The sequence below is a fragment of the Calonectris borealis genome, chromosome 12 (genome assembly GCF_964195595.1).
Source record: "Calonectris borealis chromosome 12, bCalBor7.hap1.2, whole genome shotgun sequence".
Lineage (NCBI taxonomy): Eukaryota > Metazoa > Chordata > Aves > Procellariiformes > Procellariidae > Calonectris > Calonectris borealis.
Genome location: NC_134323.1, coordinates 3175027 through 3191812, shown reverse-complemented (window position 1 = coordinate 3191812; position 16786 = coordinate 3175027). Strand labels below are relative to the sequence as shown.

General features: G+C 42.5%; 1 protein-coding gene across 1 annotated transcript; it reads left to right on the top strand.

Moving 5' to 3' along the window:
* Positions 1-2766: 2766 nt before the first annotated feature.
* Positions 2767-13994, top strand: OSGIN1 (oxidative stress induced growth inhibitor 1). The gene is made up of 6 exons (XM_075161040.1): positions 2767-2888; positions 7204-7306; positions 9848-9984; positions 10307-10498; positions 10833-10924; positions 11589-13994. The coding sequence occupies exons 2-6, from the start codon at positions 7222-7224 to the stop codon at positions 12580-12582; spliced, it is 1500 nt and encodes a 499-aa protein (XP_075017141.1). The 5' UTR covers positions 2767-2888; positions 7204-7221; the 3' UTR covers positions 12583-13994.
* Positions 13995-16786: the final 2792 nt, after the last annotated feature.

Genomic DNA, 16786 nt, shown 5'->3' with positions numbered 1-16786 from the left:
AAGGTGGAATGAATGACTACCAGTGAAGTCTGCCCCTTGTTTCTGCAGGCCAAAACCTTCTCAGGTGGGGACTGATGAGTGGTGCAGTGTTTTGAATTCCTCCCTACACACTGATAGGGGATGATTTGCCTAGCTACCATTATATTAAGGGCGAGGCTCATTCATGTAAAAGCAAATGTAGTGCTCTACCCCTGTGCGCTGTGGTTTTGCAAGTACAAAGATAGAATTGATTCTTCACCTTATAAGGAAGGCAGTTCTTAATGTCATGGGTCCCATTTAAAAAAACCAAACAACTTTTTTAAAGAAAGAGGCTTTTCACAAGCTGCTGCATAAGTATTATTTTGCTTTTGCTAGATCATTTGGTGGTGTCTTGCTAATCTAGCTTAGTATCTGTTTTCTGGATAATGTTCATTAGAGGCTAAGCTTTACTATTTTATTTTTAAAAGGAAAAACCTTGAAGAACAGAGGAGAAACCCTTGCAAATAATTCATTTTATTGTCAGTTTCCACTTAAATCTGACAAATCTATTTGTACCCTGTGTGATAGAGAGGTGGATTCCTCAGATCTCAGCTGAGTATAGTGCAATACACCTCAATGAAAGAGCCTACAGACTAGTGGTTTAGAAAAGTTTTTTCTGTAAAAATCTGAAGGCTTCTAATGACCCTTAAATCTGTGCACCAATAAAATGTTTCTGTCAGTTTGTGCAAAGAAAGAAGTTAGTATTGTTAGTCAACTGCGTACTCTGACAGCTATTTAATAGAGATAGTGCAAAGTCATGCTGGAAATCTCTAGATAAGCTTTTCACTTGGGCACTTAGCTAATCTGAGTGATACCGCTTGCAATAAATCAGGAAGAAAATATAAGTGAATCACATAAATTTGTAGGTCAAAGGCTGGCTGCCAGGCCAAGTGCAGATTGCACACTTCCTCATCTGCAAAGTTTGTGCAGACGAAGGGTTGGGTTGAATTATTTGTTTCCAGACAAGGTACACGAGGAGAAACAGTAACATTGATGCATATTCCATGTGATGTGTTTGTTGGGATATCGATAAAAAAGAAGCCCCCAAATTGCTGTATTCAATGGTCTTGTTGTACAAGCAAATAAAGGACAGTGGGTTATTGTTGTACGTGAACATTTTTCTGTAAAGAATTGTACTGTGTGCAAAAATATGATAGAACTTGTAGTTTTGGAAAGACATCCTGGCTTTGAAAGACATCCTGGCTTTATTTGCAGAGGTAAGAGATTCTAGTTTTCCAAATTCTAGTGGGAAATGGAGAGGATCTCCTCTTTTTGCACATAGACGACAACTTTATTTCTGCAGGTTTGCACATATAGGAAGTATTCCTGATTTTACTGCTTATAAAGCCTGCCAAACCATCATATGGTTTCCTCTTGTATCTATGTTATGAGCAAGTATGGACTTGAACATCTTTGTTCTAAAATGTTTGACATGCAACGCTGCAATATATTGAAGATAGTTTTTGAAAAACCTAGCAGCAGGACAGTCTTAAATCACCTAACAGAACAAATGCCTCAGTTTCTCTGAAAGCTTAACTTTTCCTTGACTGTTATGGATACATTTGTTACCTCCCACTAAATATCTGGATAGTGCATATAAAAGCCTTTGCTCCTGTCAAAAAATCAGTATGAGTTATTTAAGAGCTCTGTGCAAATGCTACCTTGGATAAAGGCCCAGGCAACTTGAAAGAGACCTTAAAAAACCCCACCCCTCAGTCTGACAAGTATTTACTGAGTCGGATTGTCAGAGGGATCACTGTTATTTAAGTATTAAGTGAAACAATGGCTTCATATTTATTAAAACAACTTATTCTGGTGGAATTAAAATAGATTATGAAGTGTCCTACTTTGATGTGGGTCTTGAGAGTAGAGAATTCCTTCTCATCAACTGTTTTTATCTTTTTATATCACATGGTTGAAAGTATGCATCTTAACTGGGTATCAGCAGTCCTCCTGATTCCCTGGAGATTGTAGTTTCAAAATAGATGGCCTCAGAGATAAAAATATGCAGCACTTACTACTTGAACTGAACACTTTGGCACAAATTTATTTCATTTGTTAAGGGCACTTTAAATTTAGCAAGCTTGATTGATTATTCCACTGAATTGAGTAAGAAACCTTCGATGAAAATACTGGTATGTTTTAAGTTTTACAGGAAGTAGTCTGCCTCATTTTACTGCTACTGTGCAACAGGTTCATAAGACTTTATCTCACTGAAGAAAAAAGAATAAACTGAAGGCTATATTTTTCAGACCCACTATCTCTATGATATAATAACAAGATGAAACTAAAATGACAAACTGTCCAGAATAGGAAGAAAGTCATCACATTTTCTTGTCCTTTTGTGGCCAAAAAGATCACTAGCTTTAAAACAGCATATAGTGTTATCCTGTATACTTTTATTCCCACCTGTAATTATAACTAGCAGTTTTTCTTTTAAATACAGAGGAAAAACCCAGTTCTGACAGAGGAAGCATTGCATTTTATGAAGTCTCAGGTTTTAATTTGCCCTGAGGGTTAAAAATGAAGCTATTTGTTCAGTGCGGGTCTTCTGCCATGCATGGCTCCTATAAGCCTGCTTTTGCTGTAGTCATGTAGTCAGCTGAGCATTACTAAGGAAGATCACTACATCATTCATTCACAAGCTGGGAAGGGAAATATTCCTGCTGACTCATGCTTATAAGTATTTTCCTTGCTCCGCCTCCATTCCTTTCAGCTCCTCCTCTCCTCCCTTAGTGCTGGTAGCCTACTATATTTAAACAGCTGTCTTAGAGCAGAGGCAGGATTCAAGGCTTGTAGTTTGGTTGGCTTTCCCGACTGTACAGGCGTTTTCGTAAAGATCTTGCTTCTCATCGAACCTGCTGCTAAAGGTAAGAAGGCTATAAGTAGATGTGGAGAGCTCTGTCTGGCGTACTGTAACACTGCTTTCTGAATATCACAGGGGTGTTTTTAGAAAGGTATTATTTTTATGTAGCAAAAGGTACAGAATTTTTTCCACATACTTTAATTGTGTTTGTGGGGTAACTGGCCTGTCATGAAAGAGTGATAATGCAAGTGGAGGGGGGGAAAAAAACAAACTTCTGAAACTTGTAGGCAAGTATACAATGTAAAAGCTATTGAGATTTTTGGTTTTTAAAAGTACTAATGAATTAAACTTTAAAAACTGCTGGTGAAATGAATGGGTTGATGAAGAAAAGAAGCTGAAGAAAACTGTTGCATTTGTTTAAACAAATTGTTTAAACAATTTGTTTAAACAAATGTTCTTGTTTAAACCCGAGTGTCACGGTAGCTCTTTTAGTCTCTTCCATTATTCATATATACTGACTGCACTGCTCTCTTGAACTGTCCCCACATGCTGTACAGGCCACACTTGGTGGTCTTTGCTTGAGCAAAAGTCTCATTGATGCTATAGGGAGAGCTCCTTGCATATGGCTGATGTAACTTGGCTTTTTATTTCTGCTAAAGATCATCTAGTGTCAATGCATCTTTGCTTTTTCTTTTACTCACTTAAAACCTGTTTTAGTTGTGCAGCCTGGAACTACTAGGGGCCACACTGACCGACTTTATGTGAGTTATAGTCCCTCTAGGCTTAAGGCTGTGTTAGGAAGGTATGCAGAGTTTGGACCAGAATGAGCTGGGTGCTTTTCCAAGCCAGAACAATTATGTAACATCACATAGACACTGAAATGCTTTGGAAGCAGCGAGGAGATAAATTGTGAAGCTTGCAGCATGCTCCCAAATGAGGAGGAGGAAAGAGACACCCATTTAAAGTAGGAAGCCTAAAGCAGGAGCCAAAACAGGCATCAGTGTCACTAAGTTGACTAAGTGTGAGTGCCCAGCAGCCTACTCTACATAAAAGAAGGGTGATAAGAGCAGTCTTGGGTTTCTTGCTAGCTCAGGCTTTCTCTGCTGCTAACTAGTTCTGTATAGATTTGAAATGCACTTCTATGTCCTGTATGCTTTTCAGTAGCTTCTGCAAGAACAGGCTTTCATCTGCTACACTGTATTAGCTGTACAGGTTATTGAGGTATATGTGGTCCCTTGATTCTAAGATTGCAAAAAAAAAAAATATTAAAATAATCCACCTTTACTTCTAGTGGCAGGAAAAGTGAACATTTGACCTGAAACTGAAATGCCTGAGATGCTCTGAGGTCAGTTTTACCCCCAGAAGTCAAACATTTAGCCTATAGGATGGGAATAGCTATAACTGAACCAGGTTCAGCATCTGGTTCACTTTCTACTTAAAAAGAAGAATTATGAACTATGAATTACAGAGATGGCAGCTATAGGATGTGGAAAGGACTTCTCCCATTTGTAGAGACATGCTAGGATAAACAGAAGCATCTCTGATGGTTAATCTTCTATTGATAGAATTGTCCAGTGTCAAAACTTCAGGAAACAAGGCGCGTAGCACTAAAATGGTCATTATGGGGTTTTGTGAACCCAGATCCTGAAAAAAGCCATGGCTAAAAATGGTCATATAGCGCATGGTTCTAGTGATTTCTTCAGAATAACAATTGTGCTCCTCTAGCCATTAGGGTTTGGTTTAATTCCAATGCTCCATTTAATGCTCCAATTAAATGCTCCTTTTTTATGTGTCAGAAGGTACAGAATGGAGGAGGGTGACACGAGGAGAGTGTTATCACTGAGCCCGCGGCTGCTGGCTTTGCTCTTTATCAGGGTGGTGTAGGGTGGCATAATGCAATGGCCAGGAACCAGGGCAACCTTCCTCTAAAGCAAACAAGACTGCCAGGCTGACTTCTACTGTCTTGTGCCTTTTTTGTCCCTTTCAGGCTCCCCCAGAAAAACGCTGGCATGCAGCGGCATGACTCTGCACCCAGGTCTTACAAACGGGCTTGCAGGCTTGTTATTTGTATGCTGGCTTTGCTACTGTCCTGGAACTGTTGCCATGTGCTGTACTGGGTTGGTTCAGCAGTCCTTGCTTCCAGCAAAAATCCCACGGAAGTTGCTGGGTTACCACTGTCTACAGAGCACATACGGTCTTTCCGTGCATGCTGCTGCAGAGTGCTATGGAGCAGAAACCTGGAAGATCACTTCCAGAGATCTTGCTTCCCTCTTCTAGACTCCCAATAGTTTCACAGAAATAAGATGTGCACTTTGTGTTTGGAAAAATTAATAAGAACTTGTCTTCTTGTGTAGTACAGCCCTGGAGAGGGATTTATTTGTTACAATGGAGAAGAAACCTCTGCTAACCTTCAGATAGGTACTGTGGTTTAGCTGGTTTGAGGGGAATACCTTACTGGTCACACCAGTGTCCTGTTCCTTTGGTGTCTTTGACCATCCCAGGTGCTAGTGCTGAATTCTACCAATTGCAACTCTGGAGCTTTGTGGTAGGGAGTTGTTTGGAGGTAAACTTACACACCAATCTGCTGAAGGTGGTGCAGGTTTTGGTTCATGTGGCAGAACCTGCCCAAAAGGATGAGAAAATACTTGGGCAGTTAGGCTGTGCTCCTGCAGCTACCAGGGTTGGGTTAAATATGCCTTAAGGGGTTGATGCATGCCTCGGTATGGACACAACACATGGAAGTGTTCATCTTCTGTAGTGTATGCATCTACCTTCAAGTCTCAATTAAACTGGGAACCGAAGTTTCCTTGAAATCCAGCTCTCTTCAAAGCTAGATGCCTGGAATGACTTAAATTAGAAAGAATGACTATTATGTCTTTTAAGTGGTTCTTGCCCTGTCGGGCAAAATGCATGAGTCTTAGACTAATGGTTAAGTGGTAATAGGCAACCGGTAAGTGTTATTAAACTGTGATCCAAAAATTTGAACAAAGCTGCTAGTTTGGAATTCAACTTGTAAGCCTTATGTGCTGCTTCTTGGATGAACCCAGAACTCTTGGAATAGCTCTGTCCAGCCCAGCGATGCCTGTATATTGGTGTATGTGAGGATGGTCACATCCTTGCAGGAGAACACTCACAAGACGACTCCTGAAGCCTGGGATTCTGCAGATCCTAAACTCACCTGTGGTTTACTGGCTGCTCATTCAATCACCGGGGTCTTACTGCACTACTGTAGTTGCTGGTGATGTAAATGTCAGGCTTAAAGTGGAGCATTACACTTGTAGGATGACATTTGCTGCAATAACTGTGTGAAAGGCAGTGATGTGCCAGACCTTATGGGAGTGTGCAGTGTGCTTGCCAAAGATCTTTCTGCGCTTGAAAAGGGTGTGGAGAGCATGCCCCACTGAACAAAGTCATGCCATTCAGTGAATTTTTACTTAGCTTTTCAAAATGGGAGTTACGTTTTTAGAAAAGACTCTGTTCTCTGTAGAATAAATTAAAAGCTTATGCTGAATTTTGAAAATTTCATGTTTACTGTGATAAAAATAACTTTTTAACTTCTCTAGATTAGTGACAGTATAGTTGAATTCCCTGGAAAACTAAAGAAGTCATTATTTGACATGGTAGGATTCCTGCAGGAATGGCAAAAAAACTTTGATTCACTGTTCATTGAATATCTGCACAATAATCAGATGAGTTTTGTAGATTCCACTCTAATGACACCTTAGTCTCCAAGATAATAAATTTGTTGTATATTTTGTTTAAAGACCTGTTGTTATTTACTTGTTCAGACCTAGAAAACTCTTATTTTCTGGAAAATTAAGAAAGAAGGTTCAGGAACTAAACTAGCACTTCTCAAAAAACCCCTTAGCGATGGAATGGCACATATTTGAAAATGCAGCCAAGAGATTTCCAGTCTTTGGGCAGGTGTCTTGAGTGAAGTTTGCTCTACTTATCAATAAATGCACAAGTTGCTTTAAAAAGTACAAAGCATTCATGAATGGGTTCATGATAACTATGGCAATAATATTTTTCTACACAGTATGGGCAGAAGCAAAGTTTTCTTAACAAGCTGCAACACATCAGTTACTATAGTCAGAGGGTTACTGAAGTTGCCAGCTGTTCTGGAGGGCCTGGAATTTGTGTGTGGAAGGGAATGATAAGGGTCCTCTCCCTTTTTTATGGTATAATCGGAGAATCATCCTTCGATTTTTGGGGGCAGGAGGAGAAAAAGATAAGCAGGCCTGTCCTGAGTGTGGAAGTATAATGTGATGATCTGCAATGCAAGGATAATACTTGAGATCAACCTGGGTTTGTAGGCTATAGAAAGTCATGTGTTTTGTCAAAAAAGCAAATAATTAAAAAATTATTTGTTTTAACAGGTAGACTTCAGGACTTAAATGCTTCCGGACAGGAAGATGTATGCATTATTGAACAGACCCCAAAATAAGAATGGGTTTAAGCCACTGCCTGTTGTGATCATAGGTAAGTTTTCTCCTGCCAGCATTGCTGTTTTCGCTAGTGCTGTTGTTGCTTTGGACTTGCTGTCTTCAGCTCCGGCTCCACATGTTTTTACTCAAACCAGAAATGCCTGGCCACTCTTTCTGCCTCCTTTCCCTGACAGCCAAACTTTCTCTAGTACTAAGAGAAAGACTCAAAGAGTTGTGGGAAGCAGGGAACCAGGTATTTGACAAACTAAAACACATACCTCTCTTTTACTAGAAAAATTGGTAACCTTTGGGGCATCAGTTCAGCTGGGCCTGGTTTTTCTGTTGGATGTTTAGAAGTATTTGAAACCTTTTCACTACAGATAGTTAATCAACTTGCTGTGAAGTGATTATCTGTAGTGCTTGAATTGGAGGTGTTTGTGTGATCTCTCTTCCCCATTGTGTGTTTAGAAAGTACTTCAGATGCTGTTAGTTTCCCGAAATTTTTCACAGATTTCTTTTAAAACGCAAGTCAGCTACACTGATTTTATACAGATTTAATAGAATGGTAAAAAGCTGTGGGTTTTCTATCAGTTTAGAAAACAGATTATGTAGTAACCATCTTGTCTCCCTTGCAAGACGGGAGCTTTGTAATGTGAGGTGATTCTTGGAGCAAAGCTTGAGTAGTGATGTTAGTGCCTTCCCCTCTGTGACCGATCGTTGACTGTGCTTGAGCACAGATGTTGGACCCTGTTCATCTGAGCATGTGTTTAAATGCCTTGCAGAGCTGGGTTCCTTCCTTATCTGTCATCTAATTTATAGCTCCCAAGAGAGCTAGTCCAAAGTTAGTGCACCACATAAATCACACTTAATCCCGGCTAACAGTGAGTTTGACAAGGACACTACAACCAGCAGGTTCTAGTCTGTGAGTGACTTTGTACTGCCCGGTTGTACAGGTCTTCAGGTGGGAGGGAGGATGTTTTGGTCCATCCCTGGTGCACCTATAGGGGGACCCAATGTGGATATACCCCTAAAGCCTCAGCAGCCCCAGTGTGAAGATGTGCACTCTGAGGAGGCTGTTGGCCTGAAGCAGCTCAGCTGTTTCACTGCAGCTGGACACTGCACGCAGGTTCCAGCTACTTCCCAAGCCCTGCTCCGAGAAGGCTGTGGACTCCCTCTGCTGTGTTGGCAGCCTCATGAAAGCAGTTGCTTTCTAGAATAGTTTGAGCCCCAGAGGCAGCTGTGCTTGTGACCATCCATATCAAACTTAGGTGTGGTTCAGAGTAAGTCCCCTGTGTGTGTTGCTGAGTGTTGTGCACTGAAATGATTAAATTTGGCTTAGGTACCTCCTTGTACTTCCTAAAGCAAAGGAGTAAGCTGAAAGGTGTTACATTTTACTACAGCTGCAGTTTAGTTTGCTTTTGATTTCTGTTGCTGTTGGTTTTGGGTAACTTTTCTGCAAGTGGAATATTCCAAAGGCTGACCTGCAGCTGCTGGTCCTTGCTCAGCACAGCGGACTTTGGCCCCAGCTGTGGCACATGCTGCCCTTCACATAGCTCAGCTGTTAGCTTACAGCCTGAGCCTCCCTCTATTTCAAATCCCCAAGAAGCAGCCTTTGCTCCAGTCGCTCACGCACACAGCACGGGCACTGTGTCAACACAGCCTGTTGCAGGCTGCTGTGTCACTTCAGCTCTCCTCCCCTGCATCGTCACTGCGTTACGTAGTGGTGGTTACTCACATACTAGTGAGCAGCAAAGCCTGAGCAGCCAGAGAGGTTGACACCTAGTTATGCAGACACTGTAAAATATTAAACACACTGAAGAAACAGCCATGTGAAAACTTTCCACGGGCTACTCTCACTGGGCTTTGGAGTCATATATATCAAGTTTTTCCACTGGCTGTTGGGTGGTCAGCAGGAGGAGTTCAGTCATCCAGCAGTCTGCTCAAAGTGCTGTATTCTGGGGGGCTATCTTGGCATAGCGGAGCCTTTTTTCCTTAACACACTGCCTGCGGTACCATGGTAGGGCTGGTTCCCATTTGAAAGTGTCCTTAAGACCCGTTAGTCAAAACTGCTATTGCCGGATATCCCTTATTAGATGGGATTTCTTACTGAGCAGAGCTGTGTCCCCTTCACTTTAATAGTCACTCTCTTTTCTGGACTTACTGTGTATCCTGTGCACAGTGAACTACTCTGCACTGGTACAAAATGTGCTTCCAGGAGAGCTGAGACCCGCAGTCAGTATGTGACCAGTTTCTAAACCTTTGAAGAAGTTAATGAGCAATAACTCAATTCATCAGCATGCTAGAGACTTCAAGCTTCAGGTTAGGTTAACCTCTGGCTTGTTTAACTCAATGTCTTTTCAGCAAGTTCTGAAGACCTTGCGAGGCAAATAGGTGCAACTGGGGAGGAGAAGGGGACATAAGAGGGTAAAATGACTTCCCCAACTCATCTAATACGTCAGTAGTCAACCTGGAATAGAAAGTCCCCTGTATCCACAGTAGCGTCTTATCCTTTGAATTGCTCTGGACATTAGAAACACTTCTCAAAGGGCTGCTCTATCTGCAGGAGTATAAATTCTTCTCCATTGTGTCTTTTTAGGGAATGGACCTTCAGGAATTTGTCTCTCATATTTGCTGTCAGGCTACATCCCTTACTTCAAAAGAGACACTCTGCATCCTCATCCCATTCTTCAGAGGAAACTAGAAGAGGCACCAGATGTCTCCATTTTGGACCAGGTTCGTGTAAAGAGAAACAGTAAAACATCATAATAAAGCATCCTAGGGGTATATTATAAGTGATAACCTCATTTGAATTTTCAAAGTACACAGACAGAATGAGCCTTAAGCAAAGTACTTCTAATTGTCCAGATCTCCCTTGTATGAAATATCAGCATTGCTGCTAAGATTCTTGAGGTAGTCCTTGGGCGATAACAGGGTCTGTGTGCCAGTAAATGAGCTTCATAGAACACCAAAACCACTGATTGGAAATATTGGAGTAACAAGCAGCCTGCTGTCTGGCAGGACGTGCATTTTGAGCATCTGATGTGCCTCTTTTTAGGATTTGGAGTATTTGTCTGAAGGCTTGGAGGGACGATCCCACAGCCCTGTGGCCCTTCTGTTTGATACTCTTCAGCGTCCAGACACAGACTTTGGTGGAACAGCAGAATCTGTCCTCACTTGGTGGCACGAGACTGACAGAGCCGTCCCCCACCTGGTCCTTGGCAGAAACGCTCCTGGAGGTGCCTGGCATGTATGTGAATTGAAGCCTAACTGCTTAAGTTTGTATGTTGTAAGATAGCCAAATGTGTTGACTGGAGAGGCAAAAGCTCCTCTAATATGCCAGTCAGACACGTTTGATTTTATGTAGACAGACAAGCAAAAGTTTAAAAGGAAAAAAAGCACAAAGGGCATTTATATTTCCAGTCTATTGTTCTCTTTGGACAACATGGATGGTTTCATCCATGACAGCAGATCAGAGGAAATAACTGATTTCATGATCTGTGCCATATTGAAATATGACAAAATTGCATTTCACTTCTTACAATAAACAACTAAAAGTCTTTTTACTGTGTTTCTTGTTCCAGTCTATTGAGGGCTCTATGATTACCCTGAGCAGAGGGGAATGGATGGGACTCCCAGATCTCCCATTCAAGGACTGGCTAAAGCAAAAGAGAAGGTAAGATGATGATGATGTGATTATTTGCAAACATCCAGAGGTTATTTGGGAACCTGGAGCGGAGTGGACTTCTTGAATGTAGCTACCCATCTGTTACAGATGATTCTAGTGAGAGAAAGGACACTCTCCCACCCCCCAGTAAAAGTCACTGAATGCAGAATGGATTCAGGTAAAGTTGCAGTGCTGCTTGGAATGTGTCCTTCTCAACACTTGCTGGGGAGATGGGTCACAGTGACCATAAGCTCTGAATAAAGCTTGGAAAAGGCATGGTCATCTGACTTCTGTGTCTACTGCTGCTGTCCCTAATGACAAGTATAATCAGCTCAGCTACTGTGCAGTCTCTGAGGTGCTTCTGCTCTTGAGATGTGTAACAGCTAATCTTAAAAAGTCCAGGAGTTAAAAATGGAGTAGAAGCAAGATGTGAGAGGAAAGCATAAATGAGCAACCATGTTCTTAGGAATGGGATTCATGCTAGAGAAGGCTGCTAACTACCTGAGTGTTAGCTCTATATACCAGGAATAACTTTGCGGAAGTCAAGGAAACTAGATAAGTCATCTCTGGTAGTGCCAGGATAGATAGCTCTAGGATACATTCAGTGGAAGAGGGAAGAAATTCCAGTCTCTTACTTAACTGCTGCTTGACCTTTGTTTGTACTTTATTACAGAGGCCTCAGAAACAATAGAGCCACAGCAGAAGACATTGCTCAATATTACCAACACTATGTGATGAAGAAAGGACTGCAGAAGAATTTCAGATGTGGTACTGTTGTGACCTCTGTGAGGAAAGTGAGAGCAGAGAGCATCTCCAACCATGCACAGAAAGATCTGCAGGAGAATAGTGACTCACTCTGGAACCTCAATGAGAAAAGTTCGGAGGTCTTTCAGGTGGATGGATTTTTCAAAACTGTGAAAGGTGGTAAAGAGCCCTTCTCTGTCTATGCAGAGAATGTGGTCTTAGCTACAGGAACATACGATAGTCCTACTTGGCTTGGGGTCAAGGGAGAGACCCTTTCCTATGTCCACCACCAGCTGTCTGCCCTAGAGGAAGCAGTGAAGAACAACAGCATTGGCATCATGTCAGATCCAGTCTTGATTGTAGGTGCTGGTCTGACAGCTGCTGATGCGATTCTCTTTGCTCACCATTGCAATATTCCAGTAATCCATGTTTTTCGTAGACGAGTCAGTGATCCGGGTCTTATTTTTAACCAGCTCCCTAAAATGATGTACCCCGAATACCACAAAGTCCATCAGATGATGAAAGAACAATCAGCTGCTTGTGCTGGGCCCTATGAGTGTTACGTTAGCCTTCCTGAACATCATGTGCTATCCTTCGGCAAGGACAAGAAATGTATCTTTCAAGACAAGAATGGCTACCAGAAAGTTTATAAAATTTCCATGGCTCTTGTTCTAACTGGCTCAAACCCCAACCTCTCCTTTCTGCCAAATAATGGCATTGGCTTGGCAATGGACAGTGACCAACCAGTCAATCCAAAGAGGAATCCCATAGATGTCGACCCATTCACCTATGAATGCATTCAGGAGAAAGGGCTTTATGCTCTGGGACCTCTAGCTGGAGATAACTTTGTACGCTTTGTGCAGGGAGGGGCTCTGGCTGTTGCCAGCTCTCTCTTAAAGAAAGCAAACAAAAATCCCCCCTAACAAAAAAAAAAAAATCCCTATGCTAACTGTGTCTGAATAGGTTACTGCTGTTTTCTTAGAGAAGCAAGTCATCTGATTTGTACATCCTCACATGTAAAGCCCACTCCTGGTATTTTCCACGTTTATGCAGAGAGTTACTAAGTTCTTGCTGAGTTATTTGAGAAGATTAAGTCACCAAATACAGAGTGGGTTTCACACATGGCAGTACTTTCAATCCCTGGGGATTCAGCTCCTTTCCTGCATAGCTGTACATGAAGGCTGCAGGAGCTTTGAATCTTGTGCCTGGAAAAGTAGAGGCCAAGATAGTGTTTGCTCTTCTATATAACACCTTCCAGGTTGCTGAAAATTGAATTGGGGAAACAATCAATGTTAATTATTTCCAGACAGCAGGCTGACAACTCTGTGTCTGTCAGTGTCTTACAGTGTTTTTTCATGAAACAAAGTAGGCTGACATGGTTTTACTTGCTCCTGTGGCGTGGCTGTATGTTCTTATTAGACCAGAAATCACTGAAAGATGCTGCAGGTACTTCTCTGGCACATGAAGTGGTGCTCTGCAAATAAAAACTGACAGAAACAGTCAAAACTGTATTGTCTCACTGACACCAGCAGCAAGTAATATGTAATATCTTTTTAATCAAGAGATTCCTGTGATCGTTTTTTTTTTTTCTTCTTCGTGAGAAGGAATGGTACTGATTTACAAACACTTGGTTTGCCATCTTGCAGCTTTCTACTTTCTAAATCCTAAAACTGCGACAGCCAAATTGTTGGCAGCTGCTGTAGAGACAGCAGAACTGAAGGGGAGCTACTGGTCTGTCTTGTAACTGCCCAGGTCCTGTATGGGGCTTCTGCTGCACAGAGTATTTCGGAAAGATGCAGTATGTTATATATTTGTGAATTTCTAATGTAATGTGGTATTTTTAAAGAATACTATTTGTGTAAAGGGGAAATTGGCACAGTCACTTTTTTATAGTTTTATGCTTTCTATATAGCAATTTTTTATACTAGTTTTCTGAAAGATTTTTATTGGCAAAATATTTTGTTACAGGCTTTCAGTCAGTGTTTTGAATGAACTGGGGTGGGTGGGAATGATGCCTTATGCTGCAAACAGCGTTCTCAACAGACCTACAGGGCCTTTCATACCTCTTGCAGGAAAAATCGGAGTCATAGCTAATCTTATTTAATGTAAGGACAGACTCTGCTCCCTGTGCTGCACTGAAACTCACTGACATGACAGGATGCTGCACATGTCTCTGGAAAGCTGAGTGTGTGGAGACAGTGGCTGTTCGTAAATGAATCGGCCTCAAGTTGAGATGTGTAAGGAGCTTGTCTGTGGTGTTGCTGTATCACACTTGAATATTTTTGCCACTGACTATTCTTGTATGAAATTTTTCAATAAAGTGATTTCAGACTTAGTCTGTGTTTGTGTTTTAACTCTGACTTTGAATCTCTGACCCAGAGAAGGTCTAATGAACTGTTCACCAGCTTCCTGGCAAGCACCAGGGTGTGGTTTGTGCCTGCTAAATCCTGCATCTTTCTGCTCCCTGGGAGCACAACACTGGATTTGCTTTCTGTGTATCTTCCTCTCTCCAGAAGGATGGAGAACCCTTGTAGAGTGCTTTGGCAGTGTCTATCTGCTGTGAGGCTAAAACACAATACCAAACCAAGCTATCTGCCAAGCACGTTCTTGCCTAGGGGATCTTGGATCTCTTTCCTGTCACCTACTGTCTTCTGTCTGGAAAAATCCCAAATCCAGTCAGTCAATAGTATTTACTAGTCTAAGTCAATACACAGTTTAGATCAGAAGGGACATTTGAAGGTCTCTGGTCCAACCCCACTAAAACAGGGTAAGCTTTGACGTTAGACCTGGTTGCTCAGTGCCTTGTCAGGGAAAGCTTTGAGCATCTCCCAGGATGGAGATGGCACTAGCAACATTTGATTGCCCTTTGAGAATTGTGGGGTATTTTCTCAACTAGCTGAAGTGTCCCTATTGCAGCTTACCTACTGCCTCTTGGTTTGTTGTTTTTCCACCGCACAGCTCTGAGAAGAGTCTGGCTCAGTATGTTAAAACACCAATCCACATTCTTCTCTGAAGACTGAGGCTGGAGGGCCCTCAGGGTTTTGTGGGCACAGAGGTGTGGTGTGAATGAGTTTCCTGGTCTGTGTAATGGCTCAGAGGGGTGGCAATGTCCCCAGGGCTGTCTTTAGCAGCATTGCTCTAAATGAACTGGTAGTTGTTCGCCTGAATCTGTTATCCTGGCAATATGGAGATTCCTGAATATAGATAATGTGGTCCTGTGCCATCTTGCATGTTTTTGGTACATGTAAGAGAGATGAGCTGATACTCCTTTCACCCTGCCTTATGCTCCTTTTCGGAGCTTAGGTCCTAAGCAGTGCAGGATTGTGCTGTTCTTCTGCAGCTGATCTTTGCTAGAAAAAAAAATCAGTGATCAATGTTCACCTTTCTAAAAATACCATTTTTGACTAGGTCTCAAATTCCTGCATCAAAAGCAAATGAGGTGGAGAACAAAAGCCAAAGGGCATCTTAAAAAAATAAGGGGCATCGGAGTGTGCTGGGAATAAGGGCAGAGGGTTGGTGTCAAGTGAAATGCTGCGCTTCCCATCACTGAGATCAAAGTCACGGTGTTCGTGCTGATCATTCCTGTATCCCATATTGTGTTACGGTGACCTAATTTGCCCCGCACCAGGGAGCTCCTAACTGGGGCAGCAGCCTGTGCCTGCGTCGGGGGAGCTTGGGTGACTGTTTTAAATAGCCAGTTTTCTTGCCCAGGAGGGATGAGCTGATTGCCTGCCCTGTGTAGGACTGGAAAGGGAAGTGGGTTTTCACAACTGACGCTTAGAAAATATCCTACATTCTGCCCCGGAGGGGTGTCAAAGCAGAGGACCTCAGTAGCAGAGGTGGTGGTTTACTCATCAACAACGACAAGTCCTCAGGGCAAGGCTGCGCGGTGCTAAACCAAGTTGTCATTCAGTTCTCTGTATCCAGGAGACAAATATGAATTATTGTTCCAAAACATCAGCCATGAGAGTCAACAGATACCAGCTTTGTTGTGCGGGATTCACCCGTGCATTGTAACCTTGACCTACAGCATGTGATGGGACCAGAAAAAAAAATAGTCTCCTCCTGGGCCTTCTGCACATCACGTGCCACCGGTGGGAGTGACGCAGCTTTGTCAGGTGCTTTCATACTAAATGCTTTCACCACCGTTTCCATTGCTGCACGTCAGGCCCAGCCGGGGGGTTACCTTGGTGAGTTAGCTGGCTATTTAAAACTGGAGACCACTCTGTTTCTCTGTCCCCTGCAAGTCCCTGCCGCCCAGTGGGAACCTTCTGCAGCCACAGTGACCAGCACAGGTCAGTCTGGGAAGCCTCAAGCGACTCCCTGCTCTGCTCAATTCGGATAGAGCAGCTTTATTTTTATTCAGACCTCTGGCTGCTGCTAAGAGGTGATGTTCATCACTCCACAGCAAGGGCTCTACGTTGGGCACCCATCCTTCAGGGCTCCTCAGCCTCCTTTGGTTTTCTCCCCGAACTGATGAGCCCCCAGTTTGTGTCTTTGCAGAAAAAGCTCCTGAGACCTGCTGGCACTTGCCAGGAACAGTGGAAAATTATGCACCCAGATCAGAAACATGGATTTGCAGTTTACCAACAAGACAAAAAAAGAGAATTGTGGGTTTTTTGATGTTATTGTGCTCATGAGTCCTTGTAGTCAAGGCTGATGTGTTTTAAATAAACACGCTTGCGGGTGTGGCAGAACTGACTGTACAAGTCTAAACTCAGGTACCTTTTATTACACAATTAACATACAAACTCACTGCTTCTGCTTTTTGCTTTGGTGAGGGACTTATGAGATGTCAGAGCATGTTTGTTGTGAGCTTTTGCTTCTTAAATGAAGGGAAGGGTACCCTCTTTTTAAAAAGAGCCATCTTTTACATAGCATCTGGATTGAAATTATTTCAGGAAAACAGTCTTGGGAACCCCTTTGGTTGTTCAGCATTCACTTTTTTTGGCCACATTTAGGGCTTTGAGCGCAGGACTAAATCCAGCCTTGGCCAGAACCACTCTAAAAGGTCTACAGAGCATTACGGTACATTGCAAGTCTGATGATTGCCTAAGTCTTAGCTTTATAAGGATCCTCAGGGAGCTGTGAGACTGTTGCAGACTGTGGTGGCTTAAATTAACCTGC

What these genes read in the sequence shown, in the direction of transcription:
- OSGIN1 (XM_075161040.1), top strand. Translation starts at nt 7,222, where the DNA reads ATGCTTCCGGACAGGAAGATGTATGCATTATTGAACAGACCCCAAAAT. An exon ending in ACTGCCTGTTGTGATCATAG is followed by an intron (nt 7,307 to 9,847) that starts GTAAGTTTTCTC and finishes GTGTCTTTTTAG; the next exon opens with GGAATGGACCTTCAGGAATT. An exon ending in ATGTCTCCATTTTGGACCAG is followed by an intron (nt 9,985 to 10,306) that starts GTTCGTGTAAAG and finishes GCCTCTTTTTAG; the next exon opens with GATTTGGAGTATTTGTCTGA.